The 17,292-nt window shown below is 46.1% G+C and overlaps 1 protein-coding gene across 1 annotated transcript; it reads right to left on the bottom strand.

Moving 5' to 3' along the window:
• Positions 1–1,382: 1,382 nt before the first annotated feature.
• On the bottom strand, positions 1,383–3,804 carry HMGB2 (high mobility group box 2). The gene is made up of 5 exons (XM_075149326.1): positions 3,646–3,804; positions 2,980–3,150; positions 2,655–2,800; positions 2,396–2,570; positions 1,383–1,914 (listed from the first exon to the last, which is right to left on the bottom strand). The coding sequence occupies exons 2-5, from the start codon at positions 3,127–3,129 to the stop codon at positions 1,762–1,764; spliced, it is 624 nt and encodes a 207-aa protein (XP_075005427.1). The 5' UTR covers positions 3,130–3,150; positions 3,646–3,804; the 3' UTR covers positions 1,383–1,761.
• Between the last annotated feature and the right edge of the window lie 13,488 nt (positions 3,805–17,292).

The following is a 17,292-nucleotide window of genomic DNA, read 5'->3' as shown; positions in this document are numbered from 1 at the left end:
CTGCCTCTCACTTCCAGTTTATGCCTGTGGCTTCCCAAAATCTGAGCTTGCAAAACGGAGCTATTGATCCTGCCTGTGCTGAGTATCTCTGGCAGGTCCAACATGTAGAACAGCAGCTAATTCTTCCAATACTACTTTAAGTATCTCAGGGTCAGGGTAGGGAGGAAAAAACAACTCTGGGTTTCTAAGGCCTTCAAAGGTTAGTACCTGCTTCAATATAAAAATGTTTGAATTGCCTTTACAGTTACCTTATTTCCATACTTTCAGGCATACACAAAGTGTTTTTGTCAAGATTCTTATTTCAGAACTTGCTACATTATCTTTACCCTACCACGCTGACATTTGCTATGGTTATAGTGCTGAAATCACTTTTTATCTTACACATGTACAATGACTGTACGCAAATTTATTTCAAAAGTTGATGGACAATAGGGAGACACTTGAAAAACGAAAACAAAAACAAGCTGGAAGCCTGCCCTTTTTAGTACTTAATATTTTAGACTAAATGTTTTTCAGTGCTGGGCTTTCAAAGGCTAGTAAAAGCTATTGCCTAGTATTTATCTCAACAAATTAAACTTAAGCTATTAGTTTAACTGTGGGATCTCCAATTCCCCACTTGCAAGTATTGTTAGATATCTAGATTTAGACTTTTAAATGTACTAAAGGTTGAGTAAAAAAACTGAAAACCAAGAAACAGTGTAACGGGCGATACTGCTACCACCACGAACAGGAACATATCAGGAGCACATGTTCTTTACAAATGCCGCCTCTTTCCTGCAGGAATCTATTGGCATGTGCGGAGATAACATTCCAACATTTTTCATGCTGTTCTGCAAGCTGTGTATTTTATGAGAAGCCACTAATACTGGGGCCAGGGGAGAGGGAAGGAGTAGGGAACATCTGGGAAGACATACCTCTAACCACATCTGTCTTATAGCCAACTTTCGTATCCTGATACAGACAGCAGAAAAGGCCGGTGACCCTGAGCTCTGGGAGAGAAGGTTCCTAAGATTCTCTCATTATCAGCTCATACACCAAGACGAAACTTTAAGACCTCCGGCTTCAGTAGTTTGGGGCGGGGGGGTAACCAGGAACATCAGCAGCTTCGGTACTTTGTTAGAGATACTTTTTTCACTCAGAAGGTGATATGAGGAAATGCTTGTGTGAGAAAAACATCAGTTATGTATGTGGGAGAGAGAATTGTGATTAAAGAGGGGAAAAAAGTTTCAATCCAGTGTAAATTTCAGGAGTTAACAATTCAAGACTTGCCAGTTTTGCGGCAACAGCCACAGCCCAAGAACAATGCAAAGCCTTATCCTGCGCAGGGCTTCAGCATTCTGGGAGTACCCAACCTCTCAGAAACATCAAGAATACAACAATAATCATGTACAACATTTTATTACAAAATTGTTAAAAAAGTAATACAATGCAATATACTACAAAATATAAGATCAGCTATTAAGCTACCTCCTTTGTTTCACTTAGCTATAAAGAAACACCTGGCTATCAGTCACTGAATTTCAACAAAACCATTAAATATGCAGAAACATTCCACAACTTTTTCTTCTTTTTAAACCGAACTGTAGCAGCCCTTGGCTACTACTTACATTAAAAATAGAGGTCTCCCTACAAAGAACCACATTACCTATACACAATTCTGTACAGATTTTTATACTGAAGCTAACAATGAGCTGCACTTGAGTTCACATTCTTAGCAAAATATTGGATTTTGAGCATAAATCTTTACAGCAGGACATTCACTTATTCCTCATCCTCATCTTCTTCCTCCTCTTCATCATCTTCCTCCTCCTCCTCCTCCTCTTCTGGTTCTGCTTTCTTCTTAGATCCTGCAGGCCTACCTGGGCCCTTTTTTCCTGCGTCACTCTTGCTCTTGGCACGATATGCTGCAATATCCTGCAAGAAAAATGCTGTTTAGTTGCTGGCAATGTAACTCCGAAGACAAATTTGTACTGCTTCAATAACTTAATACTATACTGTGCAGATCAAATGCAGTGTGTGCAGAAAAGCCGGGTTTCAACCTTGGGACTTTCATGCTTGCACCTTTTGGCAAGAGAACGCACGATCCAGTTTTAAAAATTTTTTGACCGCAGTGCTTTGGAGAATGACTGTGTATTTTTCCAAGCAGGTGACCTGTTTTCTGGAAGCAAAGCATCTTACTGGTAAAACCTCTAGACATGTGAAAACCACATCCAGGTTCACTCTAAGGGTTCCAGATACCTCCCACGCCACACCTTTCCATGCATTCTGAAGCCTGACAAAAGTTGACATAAACATTTAGAATTATGAACCATATATGGTTTAGGTACAAAACAGAAGTCTCACATTTACAGTGACCTCTACGACTTTAACCATTATTTTATCACTTTCACTCTACCTTTTCATATTTCTCCTTTAGTTTTGCAGCCTTCTGTTCATATGGCTGTTTATCTTTGGCTGACTGTTCAGACCACATTTCTCCTAATTTCTTTGCTGTATCTCCAATAGACAAGCCAGGATGATCATTTTTGATTTTTGGACGGTGTTCAGAACAGAAAAGGAAGAACGCAGATCTAAATGAGAGACAGTGATTAAAATCAAGTGTCAGACTATTAGAACTAATACTTCCCCCCCCCTCCAGTCATAGAGACACTCACGGTGGTCTTTTAGGAGCATTGGGGTCCTTTTTCTTTCCCTTCTTCTCGCCTTTGGGAGGAACATAGTTTTTCATCTCCCTGTCATAACGAGCTTTGTCTCCTTTAGCCATTTCTTCAAACTTTCCTTTTTCCTTGCTAGACATTGTCTGCGGACACGCAGAGGGGAAAGGAGAAGAGTCTGGATCAGATAAAGCGCCTGGTGACCCACTAACGTCTAAGCAGCAGCTGCTACCAGGGCTCTTTTCCCAGCCGCCCGCAGCAGGGGCGGGGGCCAGGCCAGCAGCGCTCAGCACGGCTCAGCCCGGCCCGGCCCGGCCCTGCTCACCTTCCACCGCTCCGAGCACTTCCGCGAGAACTCGGCGAAGTTGACGGACGAGTCCGGGTGCTTCTTCTTGTGCTCCTCACGGCAGGTCTGCACGAAGTAGGCGTAGGAGGACATCTTGCCCCGCGGCTTGTTGGGGTCGCCTTTGCCCATGGCGAGGTCGGCGGCGGGTCCCTGCGGGAGTGGGCGGGGAGAGGCGGCGTGAGGGCGGGGCCGCGGCGCCGAGCGGAGCCACGGCCGGGCGGGGCCGCGCCTCAGGCCGCTCCCGCCTCTCGCCCGCCAGCGCCTTCCCGCCCAAACACGCCCTCCGCGGCCGCCGGCCCCTCCCCCGCCGCAGCCCCTCTCCCGCCCGCCCGCCCCGCGGCACCTCCCGCCGCCGCCGCCAGGCGCCTCCACCCGCCCCCCGCGGCGGCCGAGGCGGGCGGCCCGTACAGCGCCGCCGCCCGCGCCCCAGCCCTCCCTGGCGGGGCCGGCCGCCGCCCTCCCCGCGGGGCCGGCCCCACCCGCCCGGCGGGAATTCCCCCCTCAGCCCTGGGCGCGCCGCCCGCCCCGGGCACCCCGCGCCCCCTCCGCGCCCAGGACCGCCGCCGGCGGCGCCCCCCCCCCGCTCTCCCTCCCCCGCGGCGCCCTCCCGCGGCCTCTGCTGGTGGGGGGTGCGCGGGGCCTTGCCTGGCTGGGTGGAGCGGGCGGTGGCGGCGCGGGGCTCTGCTCCCTCCGCTGCTGCTGCTAAATGGTTTCCCGGCGGCGCACTTACAGCCTCTTGTTTTCCACAGCCCTACCCGCCACAGCAACTTGACCCGCGGCGGCCGGGGGCCCGCCCCCCGCCGCAGCGGATTGGCTGCCGCGCCGGTTCAAACTGCCTGCGGCCCCGCCCCCTAGGGCCGGGGCCGCCGGGGATTCGCTGGCTGCAGCTCCGACGTCAGTGGCCGAGCAGCTCCTCGGCTAGGTCGAGCGCGAGGGGGTCGTTAGCGCTCATACTCGTTGGAACCGGTTGGGGTGAGGATAGTGGAGGGGGCGGAACTAAAAGCGCTGGGCGGTGATTGGGTGAGAGGGAAGGTTTAAAAAACCGCGGGGACTGCCGCCATTGGTCGCCGGGGACTGTGCGCGTTTTGATTGGGCGGAGCGGGATGCTGTAGCGTGGTTTAAAAATACAAAGGGAGCGAGGAGGATGGTGGGGCGGGCAAAACCAGAGGAGCCGCGGAAGGGGACGGGCGGCGGCCGGAGCCCCTCGGAGCGGGCGGGGTTGTGGGGCAGGGTGCCGCGGTTCGGGACAAGCCTCTGCCGGCGGCCTCGGAGGGTGTGGGGCCTCCTCGGGTAGGGGGATCCGGCGCCCTCAGCGCTACCTTTCTCCTGCCCGGGGGGGCAGCCAGGGGCGGGCCCGCGGCTCCCCGAGCCTGGCGGGCAGCAGCCGCCAGCTGTGAAACTGGGCTTTAACTTCGGTTGCGCCGCCCGAGCCGGGCCCGCTCCTGCGGGGGCTGCGGGGCGGGCGGCGCAGCGGCCCTGCCCTCGCCCTGACCCACCGCGGGGTAACAGCCGGGGCGGCGCCCGCCCCCGGCTCCCTCCCCGCGGGGCCTGGGCTGCGCCGGGTTAAACCGCGGGGGGACGGCTCGGGCTGCCGGGCCCCGCTGGCAGCAACCCTCGGGGAGAGGCCTGGCGTGCCGGGGAGGGCCTGCTGCCGCCCCTCAGGCTGGCGGGGCTGAAAAGAGGCCGTGGCTGGTTGCGGGGGGTGGGTAGGTGTTCCTTCCCACGCCGGACTAAAAGCACCGAGGGTGGGAAGGGAAAGCGTCGCTTCTCTCCGCGTCTTGTTCTCCGTGGAAAGTGAAAGGCGCAGCAGTGGAGAGCCTGGAAGCAAAACTCAGTCGTAACGCCTTCTGTGGTTTGCAGTCCGTGCTTTCAAGGGATCTGGCCCTTTCGGTTTGGGGATAAAATCAAAGTTCCCGTACAGTCATTTCGTCTCTTCTATTGGTATTTGGCCCTAGTGTACACGATACGGGTTTGCTGATGTTGGTTTTCTTCTGTCTGGTTTCATCCAATTCTCTAGTAACAGATAGAGAACAGATAAATTTAGATTTTAGATAAATATTCTTGCTAATCTAAGGAGTTTCTAACACTCTTGCTTTTTCGGGTGTTGTTACAGCAGTGCTGAAAAGCAGACTCTAACTTTGCTTCCTGGAGATGCCATGCCTTCAGTAGAATTTTAATCATGTTAACCTAGCTCAATGGTATAGGAAAAAAAAAACCAAACAAACCTTTAAATGACAGCAGCAAGAAGCCCTAAGCGATGTGGGGGTATTGACTAGTTGCACATGTGAGATTGGTCAATGTCTTGGATCTCCAGAGTCTCCCCCATTCCAGATCTGCTCAGTGTACAGAGCATTGAATAAGAAGCGCTTATCAGGTCCAGTCCTTCAAGCTCTTCCCGCCCCCGCCCTTCAGACGAGGATGTGTTCATGCAGAACAGTTCACTAATATGGTAGTGAATGCCTCCTTCATCCCTGTTTCATCTTAAGCTTTATGTGTTTGCTCAGACTGCAGCCCTAAAAGACATAATGGAAACTGGAAAAAGTTAGTCAAAATCTTCTTTGAAGAGAGGGTAATTGGGAGGTAAATTGACAGAGCGATGAGGGGATATGTATTCCCTTTGCAGATGTTAAAGCCCGTCAGAAGCCAGTTATCCAAATTCTTGTATCTGCTAACTTCTGTGGCTATTCCTTTTTGATAGTGTTTAACCTACAAACAAAGCTTACACTTCTTTTCTAAAATAAACATTTACACGGGATATTCTGTGTTCCAGTATTTATTACTATGAACCATTCTACTACTACTCGGTAGCAAATTCATGTTCTCAGTTCTGTGCTACTGAATTCTGTGAAGGCCTAGCCACTTTGCAAGGAGTTGTTTTAAACAGGCTTTAAAAATGCTTTTACTTCATATCTTAGCTGGAAAGCACTATTTTGTTTGGTGAATTAAACTGCCAGACGGGTTACTGATTCACTTTGTGGTAAACCACTGTATATGACAGTTTCTTGCGGAGTGTTTGCTAGTTAATAAAGTAGTTTTGTAACAGATGGTAGAATCTTACAAAACTAGTGTGTACTGAATGAATCGTAGTACAGGCATTAGAATCTGTGGTAAAACCATTCTTGGTCCACCAGACTTGCCTAGAGCTTTCCATGTTATGCCATTCAAGCAAGAACAAATTCATAGGTACCTTCTGCGTTGTTTACAGCTATATAAAAATGTAGGTTAACTCCATGAAAATCAGTTTTACTGCTGAATCCTCGCCGATGCAGTTGAAAGAACAATGAAGTGATCCGCCAGCCTTCAGGAAACAGAGGTTTCTCAATGTCAGTGCTTCTAAAATAGCAAGTCATGACCTCTGAGGGTTTGTCACCGAAAAGTTATCAGCATGGCTACAGGCACCAGAAATTATTTTTAACAGTTGAAAGGAGGGAAGAATTTTTCTCATTTTACCCTTCCAAATCCATTCTCTATCAGTTCTTGAATGAAGAAAAAAGCTTTATATAAGTTTATTATTAACATATTTTTATTCTTCCTTTTAACATCAATACAGCAAGTTCATGGAAAAAATTACTTTGGAACAGTCTTTGGAAATTATGGCATATAATTGCAGTGAGGCTTCCTCTGTTGTATCTGTTTTCATATCTGCTATAAGAATATGAAGAAATGATTGTGGAAAAGCAGGTAAGGTGAGAAAGTGTAATTACTGCTATGGGAAAAAATGAGACCTGCCTTTCAAATTATTTAATCAAATGTTTTAAGAAAGAAATTAGGTCCTTTATTCTTTTAAAGATATTCTTTTTCTAGATTCTCTTCTCTGAAAAAGGTGGCTTTTGTACAATTAAATATATAGAGGGTTATGCCATGCAATGTCGTGCAACATAGGGCAGCATAAGAAACTAAACAGTTGTACTCTTTAACATCTGTCTGTCCTTCAACAAGGAAGGCAGTATTGAAAATTTGCCACGCTTGAACATGATACTGGAAGCTTTCCACAGCAGCACCAATGCTGAAAGCTCCACGCAAGAATGCTGATGTTAGAAACTCGTCAGTCCCAAAGCTGTGCCTTCCCCCTGCACCCTCGTGCCTGGAAAAGCGCTTCTCTCTGTGCCTGGTTCCACAATAAGCTGTCACTGTTTTTTCATTACACCACACTGTTCCTTTTCAGACAAAACCACAAATTCTGTCTCAAGAGGTTCAGTCACTGTTGCTCTTCTAAAGCAGTGATCTATGCAGTATTACTTCGGTCGGTCCGCGTGGTTAATTTATTAGCCACATGTGGATGACAGTTGTGGGGAAGAAGCATAAACTCCAGGACTTGAAGCTTACTTCTGCTTCAATAATTCAGCTCATGAAATGACTGTTAAGTTTTATAGCTCCCTGGCTTTGAGCCCTTTTGAGTTTCTAATCTGCTCCACAATTACAATTTTGGGCACTATTGTTAACTTCATTTAATCTTCAGTAAACTGCGTGTGAGGAGAGAGAAGCAATGTAGCAACTAGAAACTGGATAGAAGAGAAAAGACCAGGCGGATGAGACCAGGTTACAGAGCTGAGAAATGAATTTGAAGAACAGTATATCACAGACAGCAAAAATGTGTGATTGGAGTGATAATACTTTACATCGTGCTGTACCTCTTGGCTTCTGTGGGCAGCTTCTACGGCTTTTCTGGATACTGGTGTCAGTGTGGACAAAGCAAGGGCAGAAAGTAACAAAGACCTTTTATTTGAATTAACGTTTCCATCAATGGATCCATTGCAACAGACATCGTTTAGCAGAGGAAATTGCAAACTACAGTTGCATGACCTTAACTCTGAGCAAACTTTCATTCTGGTGTAAGTGTGTTATATGGTGACACTGTCAGTTTTAATTCAGTCAGTTGGATGAAGAAGCTCTACTGTCTCTCCCCGGAGACTCTGCTATTACCCAAATTCCTGTATGGAATATGCATTAATGGCAATAAAATTCTTCTTTGGAAAGTGAATTGTTCTTGATTTATTACTGCCGAAAGGGTCTCTCTTATGCACCTGAGAAGTCAGTCTTTACTGGATGAATAATGAAAGCCAGTTACAGCTGCTCTTGATTTTAATGTCACCTGACTTCACTAATAGTAATGCAAGGTGTTGAAAGAAAGAGCAAATTTAGCTTTAATCAGCAATTTTTTGTTATAGAAAAAGAAGAAAATCCAAGACACAAAAAACATTTCAATAGGTCACTGCTTTAAAAACCCCTTTTTAATGTGAGTTACGAAGTCTAGAGACACCAACTATGTGTTTTGGCCTATTTCATGTGAGCATCTCGTACTAGATACATGGTTAGGAGCTTTAGGATGAAAAGCAAAAACCAGTACCTAGGCTACTGCTTACCTAAATTCAACACAGAACTTATTTTACTGTAGTATTCCAGACATAAGCATACTTTCTTTGCGCTTTGATAAAAACATACATAACTCCAGCTGCCCAAAAGTTCACAAAATGGATTTTTCTGTCAATATCTTCTAGAATTGCGTTTAAGATAACATATTTGAACTTCCTTATTTTTTCTGTTGTTTTATAACATGCAAATAATATGTATTTCATAAAAATGAAATATATTTACGCTTTAAACATTACAGTTTTATTATATGTGCTATTGTAAAGCCTGCATAACCAGTTAAGCAGCTCGTAGGCAAACAGTGGCCGTGTTACACCAGGCTGGTTTAGTCTGAAAGCTCAGGAACTTGTTTTGACTTCGTGCTGTGTACCAGATACCTAAAACAAAGGCAGCCTACGTTAGACACTACCCAGGACAGCTGCAGAGCAGAGACTGAACTGCAGCGGTCATATGATAGGAAATACATACAACGAATCACTCGTGGTACTAATGCAGATAATATTAGGAGCACCAGCTGTTCCTGGTCACCATAATTGTTAACTGAACTTTTCCAGACTTAATTGGACAAGAACTTTTTTCCACTTGCATTGGGTTTACAAGCTTTATTTTTTTTTAACTTTTCTATTCCTAGATCTCACCCCCCAAACTCTTCCAGCCTTGGTAAACATCGGTACTTTACCTGAAATGTATACACGACTTATTCTTAAGAAATAAAATGTAATTGCTAATGAAGATGTTGTATCATTTGGGAATTGGAGAACATAGTTTCAGGATATTTTTTTTTCCCCTTCTAAACAGTAAGACAAAGGGTGGGACTGTGTCTGGCCCTGGAGGTGTGACATCCAGCGAGCAGATCCGAAGAGGCTGTAATCGCAGCCCGGCTCCCGAATAGTCCAAGCACCCGTGTGAGGGTAGCCACGGGTGCTCGCTGCTGCCGAATGAAGTACGTGTCAACCCGTGGTGACTGACAAATGTTGAAACTTCTACAGAACAGATCAGAACCTTTTGTTTGTACCTTGTCTGTTCTGAGGGACTGTTTTCTTCTGCAGCCATGAGCGCCAGAAACTTAAAAGCAAGCTGAACCTGGCAGCAGAAACTGTTTCCTATGTAATCGCAGCCCTAAAATCTTTTAGGAAAGAGAAAGAATAGGGTGAGTTGACAAGGCTGTGTGCCACGGGCCACAAGAGGAAGGAGGAATCGTACCCTCCTGTCTCCCACAGCCAGAAGAGAGAAGCAGGTTTGGCTGGTAACTGCCTGGTTCCTTGTAAACACTGGGATACCCGTCACGTCAGCCTGGCATCCAGGTAGTGGAAAAACTTTTCAATGGGTCTCATTAAACTTAAATGGATCTCAAGTTTTGGTCATGTGGAGTATATCCTGTGCTGTTGATAATGTAGGCATTGTCCTGGTAGAATAATTTATTCTATTATTTCTGGCAAATAGTGCTGTCATATGTATCATAGAAATGATCATAGAATACACAGGTAATCCACTAAGACTAGAAAGAAAATGCTCAGCAAATTTTGAAAATGTTGATTCAGTCAGTCTCAGTCTCAGTTTTTTCCAGAAACTGATGATGTAAAATTACAGTTTTTCTAGAAGATCCCATTGTATACCCTATACTATACCATTATGTTAAGTGTTTTACAGTAACAAGAAAGGTTGCTTCAGAGATCTTATACTACTCAAAAATGTGTCTGTCTATAATACTGGTCAAAAGCTAAAGCTTCTGCTCCACAGCCCCAACTCTTGTGGAAAAAGAAATCTTAAGGAAGTTCGACAATAAACCCTTGGGTCTGTGATTAATCCTCATCATTTAGTGTGACCATGTGTGAAGTAAAGTAGAAGCTCTCCCTAAGCACTGGCAGGGATAAACACCTACTACAAATGAAAAAGAAATAGGGAGCGGCACAGTCGTGCATTTGAAGAAATAAAGAAGGAAATCTCAAGTGAAGTTGTCCATGTCAAAGAAAGGCCGGCTTATTCAAAGCTACCGAGAAACTAAATTGCAGTCCAAACCACGTCTTTTCCAGTTTTTAGAAGTTTAAAAAAATTTAAAATCCTTAAAACCTGCAAGCTCTCAACTTCAATGTAAACCTTTAAAGAGAAAAACCATCTTGAATACACTCCAGTTCATAGGCTTGATCACGTTGTGCAATTTTTTATGTCACTACATTTTATATTAATAATTAGCATTTATATGTTGTTAAATTATTGCAATATGTACAAATGTTAAAAGCATAAAACCCCCATTCTCCTTCTCCAGTAGTTAAAAAATTTACTTTGTAAAGATATAATTCATTTTGAAACACACTTTCATGATATATCTAGAAACACAGATCATCACAGAACGAAGAAGTTAAAGTTGTTTAAGAGGTAAAAGATCTGTATTACTGTTTTCCTAATTCTGACATAATTTACAAGATCATGTAAAATCCTGCTCCAGCAGTCACTTCTGGAGAGAGGTGAGGATCTTTTAGTGCCTGTGGGTAGCTGTAATAGCAGAATCAGGTCTCTTTGTGGTGTTTATAATGTTAATAAATATTAACAACCTAACACTTGCATTAAAAAAAACTTCTAAAACCTTATGTGTTTAAAACCCATAATGTTGAAACTGGAGGGTGGGGTGGGTTTTTTTGTGTTCTATGCTTTAGGATATGTCCTTGACCGGATTTTAAACTTACTTACCTTTGCAACTATAAAGGCTAGAAGCTTTATCAGTGTGAAAGCTGAGCCTCAAACGTTTTCTTTCAAGCAAGGGAGTTGAGGTTGGAGGAGCATTAAAGATGAATGGCATTATTTAATGAAGAAGCAATGCTTTTGATCAGCTGCTGTATATTGAATGAGTGATAGCGGTAGGTACTATCCAAATGTAGGAAACCTGGTATAATCTGCCTACTGGCCATTTTTTGTGAAAAAATTTGCAAAACATCTTATCTGATCCTTTTCCCATAATATTTCTCAGTTAAGGGTTTATTATCAAGTAACATCAGCAAAACCCAACTGCAGTTCAAAACTATCATTATACTCGAGTTTGTTGGAATACAAGCCTGTATCTTTTACCCAGAACAAGCTCTGCAGGGAGTCAGGAAAACATTTAAACCCCAAACCCATATATCATTTTACTCATTTTATTTTTATAAACATATCTGTAATAGTATCGGACTCTGTTTTGTTTTTACTGACAGAATCCAAATACCTTCTAAAGACCTTCCAAACGATGCATTCTGGACTCGGCTGGAGGAAGTGTTAACCCGCTCCCACGGGGCACTTAAAACCTGCTGTTAACTTCAGCAAGAGCTAAGTCAGACCTAGAGATGCTTATAACTGTGCTGCAAAGACAAGGGCACTGGAAGAGGCTTCAGGGCTACAGAAGTTTCCCATTTTCCTTTCTGAAAAATGAATCTGTACCAGCAGAGGACATGATGGTTTAAAGGAGCACTGTAGTTTCGAGGATCCTCTGACAAAACTGCGAAGATGGTGCAATATGCGTTATTCAAAGCAAAAGGCGAGTGATTAAAGACAGTGTCAAATCTGAATTTCTATAAGCAGAAAACAGTGGTTCACAAACTGTAAGACTGTAGCAAAGAGTACACAGTGCTTTTCGTGGTATCACAAGTGCCTTTGAGACCAGCAAAACTTGCGGAAAAGATATGACTGTTTCTCTTACTAACAAAAAAAAAGCTGAGCAAGCTTTTTATTTCTTTTCAAGGGATTAAAAACTAACTCTTAAGCAATATACCACAACTATCTGCCTATTACTCATAGCTAAATTTGTGTTGCATTACTAAACAAAACCTCCGGGGCTGATCCTTTTTCACTGTATGTTCCAGAGAGTTGCATTACCTTTCAGAAAAGCACTAATGATGATTTTGTTTTGTCTCTTTCTGACTGCGAGATCTAATAAGATGTGAAACAAAATACTAATCCGACCAACCTGGATGGACAAATGATGGGTGAAACAGTGACTCTGAAGCAAGGAGATGGATGTGCACGTCTAACTGGGCTGAACGGGGCCTTGTGAGGAGGAGGGGTGTTGAAACCTGGTGGGTACCTCAGTGCAGAGCTGGAGGGTGGCTTCTCTGTTCGCTTCCGTGCCGTTCTTGTGTTTGAGGTATCTCCCTTACACAGCATTTACTGTAGCTTTATGAACCCAAAGTAGGTGTCATACTTCATTGTTTAAGTCCCCCAACAATTTGTCACGTACATTCAACAAAGAACATCTAAAGTTTCTGTACCAACATTTCTGTATTTTTGCACGTAAGAACGAAGCCGCCTAACAGAAGGTCCTTTGATGCCTCCTGTAACTAATGGCTTATTGCGAAAGTGAATTGGCACAAACTGTTAAGGGGCATGTATTACAAATCTTTAAAGCTTTTACAGTACACAGGCTTATCAGGGTTTTAATCCCGTAACACCTAGATTATTCTTAAAATATAGTGTTTATTTTTGGACCCTGTTTACTGCTTTAAATCTTTTAATAAAAGCCTGTGTTACATAAACTCTTTCATACACCCTTAGTTTCCATTGCACAAGGCAGAACGCTTAAAAAGCGTTCAGCTGGATTACTCAAAGACCTGGAAATACCAGTTTTGCACCAATATCACTATTTTGATTAAAGGTATGATTTTTTTTCTCTTACTGTATTACTTGAATCATATACAATAAGCTCTATGTGTGCTAATAGAGATTAAGTTTTGTCATACAATTAACTCTCTGAAGTTACATTTTAACTATCCTAGTGTAAAACATATAAAGAAATAAAAAAAAAATAGAGTTTGTAGGTAAGTCCCAATATTCCTATGCTCTGAGCTCTACGCTTTAACACATTTGGACAATAAATTGGAGGCAGAGCAACAGGCAGTAGCACGGTTAGTTGGTGCTGGAGTGGGAAGGGAAAATCAGAGATTCGAAAATCAGAGAAAGAGCGCAATAAAAAGAATGGGGCTTGTTTCTGATAAGGAAGGAGAGATTTGGTCACTGTTCTTTATCACAGCCAGTTGCTCTTTTATCAAAAACACCAGGGCGTATGGTGCAATTTGTGGAATTTTTAAAGTGTTTTAAAGGAATCTATTTTTCATTGAAATAGTTACAATCCAAAACAAAGAAAATTTATATTTCCTGTGAAAAATGTATACCAATAGTTTTCCTTATTATTCCATTTGCTAACGATCATTTCAGGTGCTGCACACAAGCGCACTAACGTACACTTAGACTTCAGATGAATGGTACCTGTTGGGGAAGGGAATAATCATCCCCAGTTGAACCTTACTGTGTGAAGATGTATACACAGTTACAAGCCACATTTCCTTTCCGAGATTAATTACTAATAACATGTCTGCAGTCTGCCTGCAGTATATCCAAGGTGATGCGCTCGATTATCGTTCTTCTCTCTCAAATTACAAAACACGTCAGTCAAAAGCTAATGGGAGCTGGGACATATGGCATCTCAGAGAGGCACAAGCTGCTCGACTCCCACCTGCGCCTGGCCCGCCTCGGTGCCAGGGGGGGCCACCGAGTCCCACCGACTTCGGAGCCTGGGAGCTGCGAATTCAGGCACACTTTTCAAGATGCTGTAGCCCCTGCTCCTTCTGCATGCCACTTACAAGTCATTCATGCTGTGGTTTTGGCACCCATGAGGGATGTAGATTACTGCTGCCTTCTGTACAATCCAGCTCTGCTTGTGTGCGTGGCCCGTAAGTGCTAGTGAAGTCTCATGTAAAGAGTTGCTGGTTTGGAACTGCCGTTTCTTTTGAACTGATTTAATTTTTGAAGTTTACTCTAATCAGTATACTGTTGCAATACTGCATGTTTTCATGTTTATTTGAAATCTCTCCCTATATATGCTTTAGTTATATCTGAATACTTCTACTAGCCGCTACTAGAGCTTATGTTATAAAATCGTAATTTTAGACGACATACTCTACGACGAGTGATTTTTTTTTATTTCACGGGGCCCAAGCTTCATGAAAGTTTGCAAATCCATCCTGTAGTAAGCTTCATACTGCCTGATAAGCCCATCTAGCTGCAGCTCTCTGTATTTTTCAATCCCACATATGATGCAAGATTAAAAGTGACATGATTTCTTTGTTACTGTAAGCAGGCGTTCATACCAAATGAGGTGGTCATCCCCCCGCACCAGTCACACGGTCCTGGCCTTCCACTGGACCTTCCTGTGTGCTGGACATCACACAACTGGGCGGTAAAGCAGATCAGGGTTAAAATTAACTGATTTTCTTGTCGCTGGTCTAGTTGTAACCCAATCCAGTTTGCCGCGCAGCCATAGAAATGCTTTCACAGGCACAAAGAAGGACAGGGCACAGGTGTGAAAATGAGCAGCTTACGGCAGAAGCAGAACCGTCTTTCTCAGCCCCACTACTGTCTTATCGTGATCTAATCATGAAACTATGATACTAGTCTACTTGAAATTCCGCTTATAAATTAGCATATTGGCAAGCGTGGCTGGGTAACATAATCAGGCTTTTAACTGCTCACAAACTGTACAAAGAGGATCAGAAACATTTAAAATGCACAAGTGATCTTTCCATTGTACCAAATCACAGCAGCCAGACCCAGACTGACATATTTTATGCTCACAGCAATGTCAAATCCATCTGAAGAAATAAAAGGGACCTCAAAAGACATAGCCTAAGAGTCTAGAAATTGCTATTCATGACCCAGATTTCCACTGAAGAATTCCTGGAACTCACCCTTGTCCCACTTCTCCCGGCTTGTGCTTCCTATGTTCTTCGTTAAGGCCCGCTGTCATTGTTATTGGGTTTTTTTTTATTTTAACATTATTACATTTTTTGAAAGCGTGACATCACAAGAAACTCAAAAAGTGAGTTAAACATGTGTTGCCTGAGATCATACAGCAGCAGAGCATGGAATTAAACCCAGGCACTCCACGTAGTCTTCTAATAACAAAATGGGGTTCGGGTATTTTTTCCAGCTCTTATCCAATTTCCCTCTCTAATCACTGAAACGTGCCTTCTAGGCAACCGCTGTCTGCGACTTTATGCTCAGCTTAGCTTCAGTTACTGTATCCTGCGTTCAGTTGCGACTGTGGGGAGCATGAAGCGGGACCTACCCTCATTCTCTAATACCAGGTTATGCAATCGGATTACGGAGCCATCTGCAGCACAAACCGAAACTGCGCTATAATCGCGTTCCCCGGGTCACGCACAACTTTGGCTTACGCAGGATCTGTCTCTCCTCGAACCATTCACTGGCCTCCCCGCTACTCCTCTCCTCCTTCTGCAAGCTGAAAACACATGGCGAGTGATACGGTCACATATTTCAGTGATTAAATCATTACGCTTTGAGTACGGTCAGCTCGAATGCCATTTCTGAGATTTAAAGGACTATTCGTGGCAGTTCAAAAGGAAAGCAAAACCTCACCCTTCATTGTGTGCGCTTTGAATGCGCTTGAGGAAAAACAGTAGGTCAAAGCTTGCGGCTTCTGCCGCTCTGCTGCCGACAGCTGAACTGTTAAATGGTTTAAAGCAAATGCGTCTCTTACGTAGTTTTGTAAAGTCTCGAAACTAAAAATGCTTGCTTTTATCAAGCATTTTCACAGTATCTATTTTAGTTAGTCGTGTGCACAGCAAGGTCTTGGTTCATCACTAGCGAAAATCATTCTGCATTCTCAGTCTTTTTTTGTTGTTAAAGTCACCTTCATTAAGAAAAAGTCCTTTTAAATGACAAAACTGGAAACTCGCACTGCAAGCCGTCTTTGTCTCCATAGATCTTCACTGAGGGAACGCAAGACGGCCGCCCGATCACACGTGTTTTAAAACCAGCCTTAACAAAGGACCGAGCTCCGGTCGTTCTCGGTCCAGAGAGACGCGGTCCCGGGAGCTCCCTCCCGCCGGCGGGGCAGCCGCCGCCCTCGCTCGCTCCGACCGGCGGGACCCGCTCTCCAGCCGCGGCTGACAAGAAAGAGGCGAAAAGAGCGGCGGCAGCGCGGCAGGGCGGGACAAGACCAAGAGGGAAGAAAAAAAAACAACTCGTAGAGAATCCTCTAGGAGCGGCCCGGGACGCGCGGCTCAGGCCGCAGCCTTCCAGCCGGGGGCAGTAACGGCGGCGGGGGCGGAGCTCGCGCCGAGGCGGGAGGTGCAGCCGGAGGACAGGAAGGAGGCACCGCGGGCGCCGAGACCTTTTTCGGTCGAGGCGGGCTTACAGGCTCGGCCGTGCGAGCGCCAGCAGCCATCGCTGCCCCGAGGGAGACGCCGCCCGCCCCGCTCTCCCCTCGGGGTCCGCCCGGCCTCCCCCTTCTGCCCCCCGCGTTTCTCGCCTTCCCGCCTCCGCCCCAGCAGGGCCGGGCTCGGCCGCCGCCGCACGGCCGCCTTTCAAATCCCAACGGCCGCGCCGCCGGGGAGGAGCGACAAGGGGGAAGGGGGGGCGCGAACGGGGCCTCTTAAAAGTGGGCTGCGCCGCCGCCGCCGCCCCCGCGCAGCGGGCCCGGCCTCCTGGCGCCGGGGGAAAGGGAGCGCAGCGCAGGGCAGCCCGCTGCCGCCGCCGCACCGGACAAGAGTAGCGGCTCCCCCCGCCGCCGCCGCGGGACGGCATCGCCGGCCTCAGCGCCGCAAAGCGGCACGCCGAACCCCCCGCCCGCGCTCCCGCCGCCGCCGCGCTGCACCTCGGGAGCTGTAGTTCTCCCGGGCTGCCGGCCGCCGAGGGAGCGGCGGGAGAAAGAACTGCATTTCCCGTGGCGCCCCGCGGCGGAGGAGCCGGCATGCGCGGCGCGGCGGGGCGGGGCGGCGGGCAGGTTGCTGTTGTTACATAGGAAACAGCTGAAGAGTCTCCACATGACAGGGGGGGAAGGAGGAAGTGGGGCGACCCGCGGGGCGCCGCCGCTCCGGTAGCCGCGGGGCTCGGGCAGCGGCAGCCGGCGGGGAGAGTCCTTCCCGCGGCGTGCGG

Source organism: Calonectris borealis, chromosome 4, assembly GCF_964195595.1.
Source record: "Calonectris borealis chromosome 4, bCalBor7.hap1.2, whole genome shotgun sequence".
NCBI classification, from domain to species: Eukaryota; Metazoa; Chordata; class Aves; order Procellariiformes; family Procellariidae; genus Calonectris; species Calonectris borealis.
This window is presented reverse-complemented; position numbering and strand designations above follow the sequence as displayed.

What these genes read in the sequence shown, in the direction of transcription:
- HMGB2 (XM_075149326.1), bottom strand. Translation starts at nt 3,129, where the DNA reads ATGGGCAAAGGCGACCCCAACAAGCCGCGGGGCAAGATGTCCTCCTAC. An exon ending in AGTGCTCGGAGCGGTGGAAG is followed by an intron (nt 2,801 to 2,979) that starts GTGAGCAGGGCC and finishes GCGTGTCCGCAG; the next exon opens with ACAATGTCTAGCAAGGAAAA. An exon ending in TAAAGGAGAAATATGAAAAG is followed by an intron (nt 1,915 to 2,395) that starts GTAGAGTGAAAG and finishes TTTTTCTTGCAG; the next exon opens with GATATTGCAGCATATCGTGC.